Source organism: Epinephelus lanceolatus, chromosome 16 (assembly GCF_041903045.1).
Source record: "Epinephelus lanceolatus isolate andai-2023 chromosome 16, ASM4190304v1, whole genome shotgun sequence".
Taxonomy (NCBI): domain Eukaryota; kingdom Metazoa; phylum Chordata; class Actinopteri; order Perciformes; family Serranidae; genus Epinephelus; species Epinephelus lanceolatus.
The window spans coordinates 22,882,712-22,900,000 of NC_135749.1; the positions used below are offsets into that span (position 1 = coordinate 22,882,712).

General features: G+C 42.9%; 1 protein-coding gene across 7 annotated transcripts in view; it reads right to left on the bottom strand.

Moving 5' to 3' along the window:
• The window catches only part of ubap2l (ubiquitin associated protein 2-like), a 35,228-nt gene that overhangs the window by 5,154 nt on the left and 12,785 nt on the right, over window positions 1-17,289 (bottom strand). For 5 of the 7 annotated variants that reach the window (XM_033636668.2, XM_033636666.2, XM_033636667.2 and 2 more), the window contains 18 exons: window positions 15,498-15,604; window positions 15,120-15,179; window positions 14,975-15,027; window positions 12,569-12,654; window positions 11,378-11,558; window positions 10,978-11,176; window positions 10,490-10,821; window positions 10,128-10,300; window positions 9,746-9,866; window positions 7,381-7,420; window positions 7,055-7,241; window positions 6,835-6,901; window positions 4,878-5,199; window positions 3,595-3,683; window positions 3,416-3,469; window positions 3,215-3,296; window positions 1,503-1,720; window positions 1,037-1,142 (listed from right to left, as the gene is read on the bottom strand). In XM_033636668.2, the coding sequence (XP_033492559.1) occupies window positions 1,037-1,142; window positions 1,503-1,720; window positions 3,215-3,296; window positions 3,416-3,469; window positions 3,595-3,683; window positions 4,878-5,199; window positions 6,835-6,901; window positions 7,055-7,241; window positions 7,381-7,420; window positions 9,746-9,866; window positions 10,128-10,300; window positions 10,490-10,821; window positions 10,978-11,176; window positions 11,378-11,558; window positions 12,569-12,654; window positions 14,975-15,027; window positions 15,120-15,179; window positions 15,498-15,604 (2,477 nt within the window). The remainder of the gene's footprint in view (window positions 1-1,036; window positions 1,143-1,502; window positions 1,721-3,214; window positions 3,297-3,415; window positions 3,470-3,594; window positions 3,684-4,877; window positions 5,200-6,834; window positions 6,902-7,054; window positions 7,242-7,380; window positions 7,421-9,745; window positions 9,867-10,127; window positions 10,301-10,489; window positions 10,822-10,977; window positions 11,177-11,377; window positions 11,559-12,568; window positions 12,655-14,974; window positions 15,028-15,119; window positions 15,180-15,497; window positions 15,605-17,289) is intronic. The other 2 variants (XM_078175627.1, XM_033636665.2) reach the window with 1 other exon arrangement.

Genomic DNA, 17,289 nt, shown 5'->3' on the forward strand with positions numbered 1-17,289 from the left:
ATACAACGAGCGGGTCAGAATCAACGCTAACGTCATTTGCAAATACTATTTGACACAAGTCTGAGGGGAGGAGGTGGGGGAAGTGAGGGGGCAGGCAGGGTGTGTGTGTGGGAGGGGGGTTGGAGAGTGAGCTTGAGTTGGGTGATGGCAGAAAGCAGCAGATGGTGCAGCTTAGAACAAATAGGTGTCGCATGTGTTGTGACTAAAAGGTGGATATTGAGTGATAGTTTGAAAATAAAATAAAACATCACTAAAAAAAAGACTATAAAGTGATCGAGTAGATACCAGAAGGCCGCTACGAAAATATGAAACTGCTGAAAGAAAATGGGCTAAAAAAGGCAGTTATGTGAAGAAATATGAAAGGGTGATGGGTGCTCCATTTGTTGATGTGTTTATGATGAATGTGTGCATGTGATGTGGTGGAAGGTGAAACTTCACTTTCTGAAATGAGCAAAGCAAGCTATGGAAGACAGCAGGAGACCTATAACCTAACCCCTGTGTTATTTAAACTGGTATAGCCAGGTGCCACTGTTCAAGCCCATCTTCCCTTTCCCATTCAGTTTAAATGGCCCATATGGTTCATCGTGAGAGGCCATTTAACAAAAGTGACATTCTCTTGTCATTATAGAAACAGCTAATCATTGAGACATATTCCTTGTGTGTACAGGCAATGAAAGCTGGGTACAAGATGCAGCTGCATTTCCAATATTCGGACACAACTAAACCTCGATATTAATCATGCTCGATCCGAAAGCATTGTGATTAACTCAACAGTTCAGGTAGAGAATCAGCAGACAAGAATATGTTATCAACTATAAAACAACTGCCTTGACACAAGCATAACAGAAGTCTTTACACAAGCATCATGTTTATGCTTGTAGATGCTGCAGAGCTCAAATGAAATATGCACTCCACACCGATGAGAAATCAATGGGCTCATTGTGAGAAACAGCACAGTTATTGGTATGCAAGTATATAGAGCAGGACCTGCATGATCCCTTCAAACATGCCGCTTCAGTATTGTTTAGTGCCTCACCAGTGCTGTATCCATGGGAACCATAGCCACTAGCCTGCTGGAAGGGTGTGGCTGATGCATTCACGCCGACATTCACACCGTGCTGCTTTGACGAGGTAGGAGCCACCTGGAAAGAAATAAAACCATGTCATGTCATCGAGTCAGCAAGCGTAACCAAATACGATAACCAAAGTTCGTCTTGTGGGGTCACGAAAAATCCATTTTCTTCTCTGTTGGGTCAGAAAATATATTTAAATCTCAAAATGCAATCTTACATAGTGCCACCAAAAGGAAGGTCAAAGGGATATCAAAATGATCGCTTTCATTTATGCACACATCAAATTTTAATTGCTAGCCCGCTCCATGGTATTGAGATGCATCTGGTCCTAATGAGATATGTAAAACAAAAATAATAAAAATACTCAGGGACTGTCGAAGAGCAGGACTGTCATGGCAACCACAGGTAAGCTAGCATGTGGAGACTCACCGGAAACACAGCAGGTCCGTATTGGAAGGTATTGGGCAGGCCTGGCATGCCAGTGTAGTATGGGAGGCTCGTGTAGCTGTAGCCAGGTGGCAGCGCGGGGTTGAGGAACGGCTGCTGTGTGGTGTGATGCGTCTGGGTCTGGTTCTGTTGTGTCTGAGCTAATGTGGTGGCTGGAGCCGGGGATGATGCGTCACCTCGACCAAACTTTGATAAGTCGCCTGCAAATACGGGAAAGTGAGGACGACAGGATAGATTGGGAAGTTACTTAAAGTGTTTAAGTGCAAATGTCACATGGGAAGTTTAAAAAAATAGCACATCAAAAATAAACAAAGGGCATAAAGAAAAAAACTAGAAAGACCGTCTTGCAGTTGCATGCTTCCACTAGCCAAGTTCCAGTTACAGACTTAAATGAAAGTATGAGCCATGACAGCAGACAATGCCTCAAATAGGCTATGGATGTTTTTGCAGAGAAGCTACACATTCTAAAACACACATCTTCAACCAGGCAGCATAGAGGATCTATACAATCAGCACAGTTTCAAGTGTACGTGTACGTATGTTCACACTGGACAGAGAGCAGCCCCAATATGCAACTGTCGTGCAACTGCCCGTCAGCAGTCGCCTGGCTGTTCACATCAAAAGCACATTCCTCTGTGCCAGTAAGCAAGTAATTCTGCTCCTCTGCTCATTTCTAATCACATGTAGAGTCTGCTTGTGTGTTTGTCTGTGTGCACGTCTGTGTGCACATCTGTGTGTGTCTGCCTGTCTCTCGTTTTCCTTTTAGACACAACTGACAAATATGTAAAAGGATGAGATGCATATTTTATCATCTATTGTAATCAGATCATTTTTATCATATCTAATACAGCCTTTGTATTGTTCATAATAGAGTATTAGTGTGTTTTCTTGCCAGATTCGCCTGCTGCTCTCAGAAAAAATAGGCCAGGCGCTGAAAGTACAGCTACATATCACCAGCCGGCTGTGGAGCTCAGGGTCGCAGCGCATCCAGTGTGAACAGCCCCATTGCTCAGCATGGGCACCGAATGGAAGCGGGCCGCACTCCATAGACAATCGGCACGCTTCACAGCACCTCTGTGTCCAAAGTGAATCCAGCACTAGCGTCACCAATTAGGGACAACCTGAAAACTGAATGCCTCTGGTCAAGGCTATTACTGGCGCAGAGGCATAAAAATCCCTTAATTGTTAGCTTGTTGTGAGAGGTGCCATATTTGATAGGATGATGAACCATTCCTTCCTTGAAGTAACAATCTCAGCTAATCATCACCAAAAATGATTCTTAGTTATCCCCTTTGTCTTAAAACTTTCTAATAGGGCATACTTTCATAGTCTCCGACAGCAATCAATACTTATATGCTTGAATTATTGGCCAGGGACACACTCGAAGTGCCATTTCTAGATGTTAGATTATTCACTGATATTATACCTTGTTAAATGTGTTCATAAACAGGCATGTAGCCAATATCATCTTGATAATAAAACCTATGCATGACCACAGATAGGTGCACTGTCATCTTGCCAGACACAGTGTCTATTAACAACCAATAAGAAAATGCCTTTCAGTGCACTATGTTTTTGTGAGGATATTTATCTGATGTTCCTTCATCAGAGAAGCACATAAAGCTTCTTCGGCTAACTGCTGAACAGACACAGTAAGCTCAACTTTCAATAAAAACAGTTGTTTGATGGCTCACCAGAATATGGGTTGCTTGTCAGGCTGCCGTCTCTGCCAGTCAGTGCCGTTGTGGGAGTTGCAAAGGGGATGCTGTAATAATCCTGGAGGGAGAAAAATGTTTTTCATAAAGTAAAAGTACTGGACAAGAAGCTGTGAAGTCTAACTTGTGCATAATGTTTTTACTGCAGGAGTTGAAGAATTTTCACAAAACAGAACTCACCAGCGGTATTCTTGTCTGCAGCATCTGTAGGTCATCATAGCCATACACCTGAGGCTGAGACAAAGGAGGAAATATGTCAGAACATTGTGTTACTCTATCAATTATATAATATAAACTCTGGTAAGCACAGGCAAAGCTCAAATTGTACTAAGACTGGCATGACCCTGGCAGGAACTTACAGGGTAGGCATGCAGTAGTCCGGGGGCCATGATGTATGGGTTGGGCAGTAGAGGGGGCACTCCAGGTGGCAGGTTTGGAGGTGCTTTCCCTGTGTGCATAAAGCCATGTAAAAACATAAAAAATGCATTAATTTGCCCAACAAGCCAATACTTAAAATAACTATAAATAATATAAATAACTATGTACACTGGAAAAAAAGGATTCATACATACATTTTTTAGTGGGAAATTACAACATGAACCACAGAAACAAAATAGGGCTGCACAGTCAGTCATGCCCTAATACCAATGTCAGCTCTTATCCATTACAATCTAATTTGTACATGAAAATGATCCTACTAGATTTCAATTAGCAATGAGAGATCTGTTGCATCACACCAAGCAACAGATCTCTCCTACTAGATTTCAATTAGCAAGGAGTGATCTGTTGCATCACACCAAGCGCTACAAATTTCTACCTCAGCTGCTTCAGTAAATGGCAAGACTGGAATACGTCACATGATAAACTGCACCAGCAGAGGGAGCAGAAAAAATATAAATATTAAGTGTTTGTGTGTGAGAGAAAAAAAAGCTTCAGAGGAATAACCAAACTGAGAGTAAGATGAGTCAGAAGAATGGAAACCCTGCCAGTGATAGTGAGGAAATGGAAACCAGTTTATTTAACCACATTTCTGCGCTTGTACCAAATATATGGTCACATTCTGCTATCGATTTCTGGATCAACAAGAAGACTTTCCAAGAAATCTTTTGCCATAGTTGCACCACTGTGGGGTAATGCATACAATTTATACAACCACCTGAACCTGAAAAAACACAAAATAAATTAAGATGAAGCTGTAGAATCTTGCCTAAAAACCCTGCCACCTCACCACACAGACAACCATAATGATTACACAGTTATACTGGACATCGCCATAACCAACAAGCTCTAATAGGCACAGGGAGAGGTAATGATTTATCACCTAGTCAGATAAGTAGCTCCGATCAAAACTGTGCAAAAATGAGGGATTAATGGAACAAAAAAACTCTACTTAATGCTCTCAGCACACTCGGTGGTTAGCCGCAGCTGAAGCAGAATTGTAGCAATTAAAAATGTATGATGAAAACCAACTATGGAGGCATATATAATCCTCACAGTCCATTTCACCAGGAAGTTATTCTGAATTATGAAGCCCTGACACCAAATTGCTAGGGCTACAATTAAGTCAGGTAACGCTACCTGTAGATTGACAGCATAAATTACAGTAAAGGGGAGAGACAACGTGCTTGTGTTTCAGTCTAACCTGAGGATGCTGCAGAGCTGCGTGAGGATGAGGAAGTAGCAGAAGAAGGAATGGCCGTTGAGGAGACTGAAGCAGCAGCGATTGCTGCAGCTGGAGCACCCATGGAGGCAGTGTTGAGGCCCATGGCCAGACTGCTGACGGGGCCGAGGCCAGAGGGGGCTGAAACTGTAGCAGATCCCACAGAGGAGGCCTGAGGGGCCCCTAGGGACACCTGTGCAGCAGCCACCGAGGAAGAGGAGGGGACTGATGAAGACGGCACAGCTGAGACGGAGGAGGGGAAGGAGGAGGAGTGCAGGCTCGAGTCACCATCTACGCTGGGATGCTGTACAGACGGAAGGAAGAAGATAAAAAGATGTGGTTAGGATTGATGAGATTACATTTCCATTAGAGTCGATGGACATCTAATGTGCCCATCTGCCATCACAGGAAATGCAGCGTCGAACATGCTCGCAGAGATGGAGGGATATACACTGTCCTGCATGAGCATATATACACAACACATGTTTTCTGAGTTTCTATTTAATGCCAGGATCAGACTAGGTGATATTTTTGTCTGTTATATTGGTCACTGTGTCAGATGAGGTGTTTATAAAGTCATAAATTCTTGCTGTGACTTGACCGAGAGACGTGACAGTCTACATGTTGGTGCCTGGCCAATTATAGTTTGCCATCTTTGGCAATGTGCGTAATATCACCAGGACTAACTAGGACTGGGTATTAACACTCAATACCTTTAGGGTATCGACCAAAATAAATAAGTACCAAGTCGTATTGAAACGTCTCCAGTTAAAGGATGCCTGATTTCGACCCTTTTTTTAACAGGGTGTCTGATCCCGTATCGTCCCCACTCCCCGCTAGATCAGCAAACTTCCTGTTGCTTCCATCTCCGGTCAGTTCAACATCTGCCCAGCTAACACGAGCTAAAACAGCAGCAGTGGCTAACATCCAACAACGAGCCGTTAAACGGTCTCAACAAACTCACACTGATATGGAAATAGCTAGTTAGGTATCATTAGCCAAGTGATGCAAAAGACTTGCAGCCTTTCACTAACCATACTCAGCATGGAGCCAAGTTCTCTATTGGTATTGGCATTACTTTAAGGGTACTGGTATTGGTACTGGTGTAATATTTTCAAACAATACCCTGCTCTAGGAGGGAGATGCTAGGAGCTCACTTCCAGGAACAAGAAAATAAACAAACAGTGGCAGTGTGTGATGCTGGCTGTCTTATGTTCCAAAAACTTAAAGAAAGGAAAGAAAATAATGACAATCTTTCCACTGTCTCACTGTTCCACCTGGCAGCACCATTCCTCTTCCCCTTCACCATATTTCTACAATAGTTGTGTGTGAAAAGCACTCTGTATTCCCATTGATCAACATAAAGGCCCGAACATACTCGGGCGGAACGTATGCGGAGCAGACTCTGCGGAGATCCGCCCGGGCCAAATCAGACGTCCGCAAGCCCTGTGCGCGCAAAGCTCAGATTTTAAGGCCGCGCGATTCCGCTCCACGCACCAGTGACTGCTCGGCATGTATTTTTCACATCGACGCGCAAGAATTGTGGGTAATGTAGTGTGTTTCATGGACATTTTTACAGGAAACTAAAACGCGGAAGTGCGCTTGACTATGGAAGCCCGAATTGACTGCGGACATTCCTCGCGGAGTCCGCTCCGCTTATAGTACGCCTGAGTATGTTCAGGCCTTAACGAATGTGAGAGAACATGTTGTGAGGCATCCCAGATGTAATGTCGATTGTCGTCCACTATGACACAATACTCAGGTTAAAACAATGACTTATCATGCCCGCTCAATGCTGGATTGAAATATAGTCGGGCTGGTACTGCGTAGTCTGAACTCTGCACAATTTGCACTTTCAGTGGTCATGAAAAAGTAAAAGACAATATAATGGAGTTGCACGATGGGCTCTGGTATACAGAAATCAACATAATAAGCTCACCAGTAAGCTTGAGTTGGATGTCCGCACTGATGATGGAGCAAGGCTGTTCTGTTGTGATGGGTGAGAGCTGTACAAATGACAGGAAGGTTCAGAGCACGTCTCAACTATCTCAAAAACACATCAAATATACAGATACTTGGGTTCACCCAAAGGTCATACCTTAAGATACTAGTTAATTTCCTGTTTTATTCCTATGGGTGTTAATTTAGCAGCGTCTTACTTGTTGTGCTGAGGAGGGGGCATGGTGCTTGGAGGCATGTCTTCACTGTGCCCCAGACTGCTGAGGGATGTCTGATTGGTTGTAGTCAACAAGGAAGCAGAGCCACTGTCAGTCAAAGTGCCCATACTAGAGACAGGTGTGACCGAATCAGAGACCGGCTTGACCGATACTGCAGAGCCTGCTGCAGCTGGGGAGAGAGAGAAGAGAGATTTCTGAAATAAATTCCAATCCAGAGTGATCGGGTAAAAAAAGTGTTTGTGACAAACGTCAAGACAATTTCAACAATGCTTTAAAGAGGACAAAAGGCTTTGTAAACAGACACTTACCTTCAACCGACTGCGTTGCTTGTATTGAATTGAAGCCATTCTGTAAAACCAACAATGAAGGTGAGCTCACAGGTTTCTATGGAAACAGGCATTCATTAGAAGTTGAAGAGTGTTTTTTTTTTTTTTTCTGGAAACTGTTGAGCCAAGAAGCTTGTTTGCTATGCTACAGGTCAAGTGTGAAAGCAGTAGTGTATTACAATGACCACAACTTAAAACCAAAAAAATGAGGGGGTAAAAGTAACACCAGTTTACATGCTGCCTTTGTAATTTTAAACACTTGAGTTCAGGTCATGATCTCTAAATGATTTGCAATGTAGAGGGAACAGAGGGAATGAAGGGCTTGACCCAGATCAAACAGGAGGATGAAAGCTGAAGTGTTTGGGGCTACATTATCTGCTCAGATTCAACCAAATGCTTCAAAACTCATTGGACGATGCTTCACAGTGCAGTTGGACAATGACCTGAAGCATACTGCAAAAGCAACCAAAGACATTTTTAAGGCAAAGAAGTGGAATGTTCTGCAATGGCCAAGTCATATCATCTGACCTGAATCCAACTGAGCATGCGTTTCTCTTGCTGAAGCCAAAACTGAGGGCAAAACACCCAAAACACAAGCAGGAAGTGCAGACGGCTACAGTAAAGGGCTGGCACAGCATCACCAGGAAAGAAGCCCAGCATCTGATGATGCCTATGTGTCCAACACTTCAGGCAGTCATTGACTGTAAAGGATTTGCAACCAAGTATTAAAACTGACTGTTTAATTGATGATTATGTTAGTTTGTCCAAATATTTATGAGCCCTTAAAGTCGGGGGACTGTGTGAAGAAATGGTTGTAATTCCTACACTGTTCATACTACATTTTTGAAAAAAGCCTTAAATGAAAGCTGAGAGTCTGCACTTTAAGCAGGTATTCATTGTTTCATTTAAAACCCATTGTGGTGGTGTACAGAGCCAAAATGACGACAACTGTATCATTGTCCAAATAATTATGGACCTGACTGTACTTCCATGCGTCCTTTACGTTGGCATGGATGTTAACCAATATATCCACCAGGGGGCAGCCCAGGGTCAAAAGTTTATGACAACAACAAACTCAAAAACCAACATGGCGACTGTGGAGGAGATATTGATGATGTACCGCTTGCATAAAAGACAAAGCCTCTAGTACTGCTGATGAGAGAAATTGACGACGAGCATCATTTCTAGTACTTTAGGATGTCCGCCGGGGCATTCAATAACCGCCATTGTTATTTCTTCTTCGTGTCTCACTAGAGCTAAGTATCGGGTAGTGACAGCAACACTGCCCCCACGGTTTCCAGTGGTACTGCTCCGTTCAGCCCGTATCCCTAAGCTTTATGGAAACGTGCAGAAATACGGACCAAATGAACGCGGAGCACGGACAGAAGACTCCGTCCGTATCCGGATTGGTAATTAAGGTTGAGCATAAATGGGCCATTAGACATTTATTGCAAATTTGAGGAAATTGACTTAAGGCCTACTTGAGATAACACAAAATTCAAGAAATGAGACAGAGACTGACACAAGGTCACAGTGACCTTTGACCAGTTCATTATTGATTCCAAGTCGATGTTTGTGCCAAATTTGAAGAAATTCTCTCAAAGCCTTCTTGAGGCATCACATTCACAAGAATGAGATGGATGCCAGATCACACTGACCTTGACTTTTGACCTATGACCCCAAAAACTCTATTAAGTTCTTTCTTGAGTCCAAATGGACATTTGTGCCAAATTTGAAGAAATTCCCTCAAGGCGTTCTTGAGATATCACGTTCACGAAAATGGGACGGATGGACGTACATATAGATGGATGGATGGACATACATACTGTGAACCTGAAAACATAATGCCGCTGGCCACAGCTATTGCCTGTAAGGAGGCATAAATGATACAATCTAAAAGCAGCCCGAGGAAATAATGCCAATGAAACGTAGGTTTTATTATCAGTTGTCTACAGACCTTTTGCATCAGCATACCAATGAAAGGAGGAAAACTACAGTGAAAAGCCGGTTCATTAAATTGTAAAGTAATGTTAAGTTTAGCCCCATCAACATAGGTCTACTGGTTTTGCCAGGGTTTTAAGAGCACAATAAAACCCTACAATGTCAGGCAGGAATTTTTCAAGGTGAGGAAGAGAGGAGAAGGACTGCGCACAGTAAAGAAGGAAAAAGAAAAGAAAAAGCTGAGTGATCTGTGATTCTGATTTATTTATTATGACTTGATGGAAAAAACCTTGGTCCAAATGTAAGACAATGTTATATGGCTCATTTTTTTAGCAGTTTTTTTTTTTAAATAAAAGGATTATTACTTGTTACCAGTTCAAGTTAAAGAGGTAAGCTTTGGCCTTACCTTGGGCTGCATATCCTTCTGAGGGGAAGAGGAAACTGAGGGAGGGTAGCGTCGAGTCTGAGATGCTCTCTGATCATACAGGTCCATCTGGCTGGAGTTGGAGAGAGCTGGAGTTGACTCACTGCAGATTGTAATGGCATTGACAAGATTGTGTTCTTAGAGAGCAATTAGTGGTGCTGACTTGAAAACTATTTCACTTTTAAAAGACTAGAACACATTACGACCCAAGTACTTCTAATGAATACTGCATGAGAAAAAAACATAGAAAACTGTCCAGCCATGATAAAAATTTGAGAAAAGGTTCACTAAAATATTCTACTGTCAACACAAAGTGTGTAAATATGAACTTAACATTAGGCTCAACGCTTGTGGATGAACCAACCTGCTGGGGCTTGTGTAGAGACTGTTCTGAACCTGGTTGGCTGGTGTTGTGGTGGTGGGTGTGGACTCGTACTCTGATAGAACTGGTTCTGACCCAAACTGCAGTGCTCCAAACTGAAGATTGAGACCTGAAATGTCGGTTGAGCCTGGCATCTCTACCGCCATTGCAGGAATCTGAGGAAGATGAAGGGCATTTTAAGACTTGGCACAAATACTGTGAGTCTGGTCCAAGGATGGTGTTGTTTTCACACACAAGACTTCCCATCACATCCATGAAATGTGCCAATTATGTTAACATGGATAATTTCCTATGCTTCTCTCTTTCACATTTAAAATGTTTTGTAATTTAAATTTAGGTGTAACCTTTGTTGTGATGGAGGTCCTCTTCTTCTGCTGTTTGAGTTTGTGTTGCTGCAGAGGCAGCGGACTCGAACCCTGGGCATCTGAGGAACTTGGGGAAACTTGCTGACCTAGAGAGGGGACTGCTGCCATTTTAGGAAGGGAGGAAGCAGGTGGAGGCACCACATGGGGTGAGGATGCAGTTTGTTGGGGTAAGGAAGAAGACGCGGAGGAGGGAGGCAGGCCTTTGTCCTGCAGGAAAACATCCAACATGGACGAGGTTGAGGTGGCAGCCTGGTAGGGCTGCCGCTTCGTAAAGGGCGTATGGACCGCAGACTCCGGCTGAGTCTTCATATCTGTAAAATGGAAAGAAAAAAATAATGTTAGTAGGACACTAAGATCAGTTCCGATTTTTCAACACTGAAAAAAGGAAAAGATGCAAGTCATTGTCATTAACACGCTAAATGGGATTGAAGGGAGATCACAGTGATTACAGCAAGAGGTCATCTCACCGTATTGTCCCAGTGAGGTGGCACTGGTGTCCCAGGATGAAGGGGCTGTGTTGGGAGGTCCAGTCTGGGAGTGCTGGGCTGCCAGCTGGGCCAGTGCCTGCGCTGTTTTATACTGCTCCAGGAACTGAGAGCCAGTGGTCCCTGTGCTCGCTCCCTTAGGATCTCCCACATCTCCGAAACCCTTGCTCAGCATGCTAACCTGCAATGTTGGCAGATTATGACACACTGTTATCACAATAATAGAAAATATTAGTGCTAGACTGGTGTGATTGTGACATGATGTCAATGGCTACATCCTTTTCCTGTGTGGTGGGGAAGTGGTTGAGATTATAAGACTTGGAGATAATTTGCATCAGTAAGCACACTCTAAGAGCCAGTGTGTATATAAAGGCAGTCTCACCATGCTGTGCTGGGTGTATGGGGTGCTGGAGGATGGTTGGGAGAGTGGCACCCCTTGCTTGGAGTTGCTGAAAACCAGTGACTGGGACAAAGAGGGGGGCTGGGTGGCCTCCATGGGGGGGTTTTCTGTCTCTGAGGAGGAGGATGGGGGAGTCTTCCCCAGGAGCACTGCAAGGTCAATCCTGTGGCAGAGTGGAAATACTTATTAAGACACAAAGACACTTAAAATGTGATCTGTGTCAACTGACCCTTTATTTTCATGGGCCAATGTGCAGACTATTTTCTAATTTAATCATTCATCTATGAAACATCAGAAAATAGTGATATCTTCATAGAGGACCTTTACACATCCGGGGTGGGGGGGGGGGGGGGGGGGGTATTTATGCCATTTATTCCCAAGCCTATTTTTTTATCTATTGTTTTTGTCATGAGAACTTTGACACAGAAACGCAAAATTACAAGGCGAAAAAGCAACAATATATTATAGGAGTGAGGTCAGTTTTTCTGAGATGTCGTACTACGAACAGAAGCATCAGCCAATCATGTTGCACCTATGAGGATTATGAAAACAAAAAAAATGGAGGCTCAGTGGTCCGAACGAAGACGGCAAACTTAATTACTCCTTTCGAGCTTGACAAAGGCCACGCAAACCAGACCCCACTCCTTCCCCTCTTACCTTTCACAATAAAAGCCCCATACATATTTGCCAGAGGGAATTCTAAATTCACTGAGAGCATGCTGCTAAAAGGTACTCTATAATATAGCTTACAGCATCTTATACTATACAACAATTTACCACAGACAGGCAGCCAGATGCTGCTCTGGGTCAATAGAATCCCAGTAGTTGATGCAAATTTGCACTGCTGCCAACCTGAATAGTTTTGATGATAAGTATTCACAGTATTTCACATTCTCATGCTGTTTCTTCATCATGCTCCCAGTGTGTAAAGGTCTTGATACCATTTCTTCCCAACCCACAGTCCAAACACAACAATATTCAGTTTACTACAGTGTAAGACACAAAAATGCAGCAAATCTTCATAACTGAGAAGCTTGAGCCAGAAAATATTTTGATTAAATGTTTTGATATTTGACATTGAACAAGTAAACAGTGAAACAAGCAAATGTAATTATTCTCTCAGCCATTACTGGAAAGCATGAGTCAAGCTAATAAAGTGCATAAGTGACCTACCTCTGTCCTTTGGTGATGGTAACATTCTCTTGAGGCAGAGGCATTGACGCCACACTGGAAGCTGTGAATATCTTGGTCTCTGAAAGCTGCAGAGGAAGAGAGAGGCAGACGATGGAAGAAGAAAAGTTAACATTTTGATCTAAAGAAGTATCAAGTTTTGCATCTGTAAAACCACGCTAAAATCTGCTGCTGATTAGTCTTTAGAAGTTATCACTTAATAAGTGCATTTACATGGAAATGAATATCCCGTTTGAGGCTTATCCCGATTGTGAACATATTCAGCATATGGTGTTCACATGAGCACAGAGAAAACGGGTTATTTACTGTAATGTATTTGTGCAGACCCCTGTGGTGTTTACAAAAACAAACAGCGAAGAGGCTTAGTTCAGGTATAGGTGGGGGAAACACACTGATGATGAAACAATCTTCAACACAACACCGAAAATGGAGATAAGAGCAACATGAAATATTTAACACTACACTGTATATTTACTACCATTTAACTTAATGGCTAATTTCTTCTCTGCTCTTATCGCCATAACTTGCCTGCTCTGATCCACCTCCAGTGTTTGAACAGCCTACTGTAATATTTCCGCTGAAACACTTTGCAAATCACATTCTATTCAATAATATATGGTCTGCATCCTTTTTATTTTAAAGAGTTAACGGCATTGATGAATGAATGAATGAATTTGAAAGCACCTTATAGTCTCCTGTGTGTATAGGAATGACATAAGGGGGGGCAGAGTGCTCCGCTGCAGCTGCTGTGTTGTTATTTACATTATGCCAGCAGAGGAGCTCTGTCTTTTAATAGCGGTGAAAGCCAAGATACTGGGCAGGTCAGGCACATGGTTTTTAAGATAAAAACAGACTGAGCAGAGTTGTTTTCTTCATCACAGAGGTGTTTTAATTTGGTTAATGCTGCAGTCGGTTTACATGCGGATTGCGGCTCCTCTCGTTAATATTAGTCTCTGGGTGACGGTGTAAGTAAGTATTCACAATATACTTCATGATCGCCTCACAAATGTGATTATTTAGACATTAAATTAAAACAAGCTCGCAACTGCTGTATTTTTTGAAGTTGAATTAGTACAAGTTAACCTTAGCTCGTCCACGCTGTAGACAGTCCGGGTACTACACTGACTTCGCAACTGAGTTCTGACACTTTTGTTCCGTCAAGATCATGTTATGAACAAACATTTACATAATAGATTATTGACATTTATGAATCGATGCCAAATTGTACACATCCGCGTCGCAATGCATCCAAGACTCCTTTTTTTTCCCCACCTCTACTATCTAGCCTACTGAGCTAACATTACACCTGAAATCAGCTATGGTACTCTTATAAAATTGTCCACCACTTTCACAGTGTAGGACAGGGGAGCAGTAGATGAAGATACGCAGTCTCTTTAGCCCTTTTATGTAGGAATTGTGCAAATTTTCAGGAAAGCCCAATCAGTCTTTTTTCAGCATTGGCAGTATAAAAACAAAATCGGGGAGTGCAGCAAAATGCCGCCTGCCTACTTTTGTTAATACAGAATGCGCCTTTTTCGGGGCAATGGGAGGCGTGAGCAAGTAACAAAACATGTAGCTCAGCGTGTGACGCAAACAGTGACGTGGGAGGGAAGCCACAGCTAGTGAGGGGGAGATTCTCTCGTAAATCGTCCTGTTCTTCACCGTCCTCGTCATCTGACGGTTAATGGCCTCTTCTTTTGCGAGGGCAAGGAAGGCGCGCAATGCCTTGTCTCCCCAGTTGCTCATCTTTACAGTGTCTCAGGTTTGCGTTTCCCTCTTGCTGCTAGCTGCTCGCTAATTCCTGTTTCCTGTTTATCCACCGTCAGTGGGTCACACGTACGGCGTCATCAACAGCTCCTCTCAGAAGTCTTCAACAGCCCCTCCCTTGCGGAAGGCCACCTCGGTCTGTTTAAACTAAAAGGGTTCTGCCAATATGCATAACCTACGAGGCGGAAAATTGGGCACCTCGGATCATCTCACCATTCCGCCTCTGTGTGTATAAACACTTGCAGCTGGCCTGCAAAACGGCCCAACATTCGTGGAAAAATCTGGCAGTGTAAAAGGGGCTTTTAACTACCAAAAGCGAGACTGTTTCATTGCCACCACTGTTTGTTACACACTTGGTTGAAACTGCTCCTGCGCAGATAGGTGGCTCTCATTGATCGGGATAATGTGTATACATGCAACAGTATCCCGGTTTATTTCAGAGCACTCCAGCTGGCATACTCAAGTTTCTGAATATGGGATATGGTGTTTAAATGCTCAAACACATAAATGGGATACTCCAAAAACCCGATCATAAAGGGATTATTCATGCCTATGCAAACACACTCAGTGTTATATTTGGAGCTGCAGCAGTTGCATGAGGTTAAGTCCAGAAACACTCACATCCTCATTCCAGTCCTCAGTGCCCCACTCCTCTGTGGCGGTCCTCCAGGCACCTGTGGGTCAAAGGGAAACAGTTCAATACTACTGAGAAAACCTCAAACAGAATTAGCTATGCATAAAACAACAGAGGTGAAGACAGGTTTACCAGGAGCAGAGTCAAACTTGGGTGGGTAATTTGTTCCCTCTCCTGCAGCGTATTCCAACCCTAGAGACAAAGACAGATGTGAGGAGATCAAAGTTGAATGCAATAAAAACAGATGATAATATTTTAGTCTGAACATACAGATATGTGGATGTAAACATCTGAGAGAAAAACAATATGTCTGGGAACAGTGTCCATGGCTGATGATGCCTGGCATCAAAAAGCGAACATCCTTTGAACACAAGTGAACCTTCCATTCATCTTTACCGCAGGAGGATGCTGATAATGATTTTTAAAATTGTTTGGATAGTGAACAGATGCTTCATTGATAAGATTAACTTCTCATATTGGAGGGCAACCTTTCATAATAAATTAACTTACTAGCTCCCTCCTCTAGCTCCACGCTTCCTGTGTTGTTCCAGGTGCTGCCCCCTCCATAGTTTTCTTCTGTCTGGGCTGGCTCCGCATAGTCAGCAGGGTTGAATGTTCTGTGGAAGAAAACGATAAGTGAGAAGTGAGAATTGTGTGCATGTACTGACAGGCAGCTGAAGGGCCATCAGCACTACAAAACAAAACTTTGGTCACAACTGAGTACCAACACACACAACAATCTGGGGTCCTTTTTTAAAGGTTCACTGTGTAGGATTTAGGGGGGATATATTGGCAAAATGGAATATAATATAATCAGTATGTTTTCTTTAGTGTGTAATCACCTGAAAATAAGAATTATTGATTTTATTACCTTAAAGGAGCTTTTTATATCTACATAGGGAGCGGGTCCTTGTCTACGGAGTTTGCCATGTTGCGCTGCCATGTGTCTACAGTAGTTCAGAACAGACAAACCCAGCACTGGCTCTAGAAAGGGTCATTCGCTTTTTTGTGTCAGCCACTGTAATTAGCAGCCCCTCTGTGCCACACAGCATCAGAAAAAAAAGATTTTTCAAATGTGAAATTGCTTTATTCAGTATTCGTTTTTTACCAGTTTATAATGCTGGTCTGTTTGTTTGGGAGAGGGAGAGCTCTCTGCTGATAATTTGGCTCCCTGTACAAACCTACCGAACGACTGGATCTTAAGTTACCAGAAAAAAAAAGGTGAGCATGCATTGCAGACATGCCGGGCTAGTGGCCCCTCTGCTACAGGCAGATTTGAATTACAGTAATAGAATTACAGATTTGTAATATCAAACTAGTATATTTTCTTTACCAGCTCAAATCACCAGGTCTGTTTGTTTTTAAGAAGAAACCTCTGCGGATAATTTGGCTCCTGGCAAAAACCTCCCAATTGCTCGTTCAGAGAAAAGGTGAGCACACATTAGCAGGTGGCAGGCTAGTGGCCGGTCTGTGATGAGCAAAACACTGATTTGTAATGTGAACTGCTTCATTTTGTGCCTCTACAGGTTCAATCACCTAGTTGTTTGTTTTGGAGAGGAGGAGATCTCTGCTGGCAATTTGGCTCCTGGTAAAAACCTCCTGAACAATTAACACTGAAGGAATCCTTACTGGGAGCTGGCATATGGGAGACGTTTGAGCTGGTTGCAAACTGCAATCGTTACCCCTAGATGCCACTAAATCCTACACACTGTTCCTTTAACTTACCTTCTACAGGTCTAATTGTAGAAAACATTAAACAGAAGCAGATCCCAATTTAATTCTTAAGAGCAAACCATTAGTGAGCTAGTTGGTGTTGTGCCTGCATATTGCACTATGAGTACTGTTTGAATAAATCCCCAGCTCTGCTCTTATCATCATTAGGCTCTTAGCTAACAGCAACACTTCAGAAAAGGAGTGACTGAGGTTGCAGCAGGAAGAGGAAATGATAAGAGACTGAAGTGAAACCATTACTGTCTTTGAGAGCTTGTACAGTCAAGACTTGCAAATAAGAAGCATCTTAATACTGTTTTTGTTGTCCCTCAACAACTTTTTCCTGGTACTGCGTGTCTTTCAATAATCTGACACATCCGTATATGCTGAGAAAATTACAGCTGGTGCAACCTAGCAACATGACGAAATACAACACTTTTCTTTTGAGTCAAGCCAAGCCAAGCCGCTTTCATTATTTGTCTTAGATCCTTCCTGTGCAAATCTGAGGGCATTTATGGCTTGCGCGAACAGATTTAACATCAAATTTCAGCAAGGTCATATCTTTTTCATATCCTATTAATAGAACAAGGAG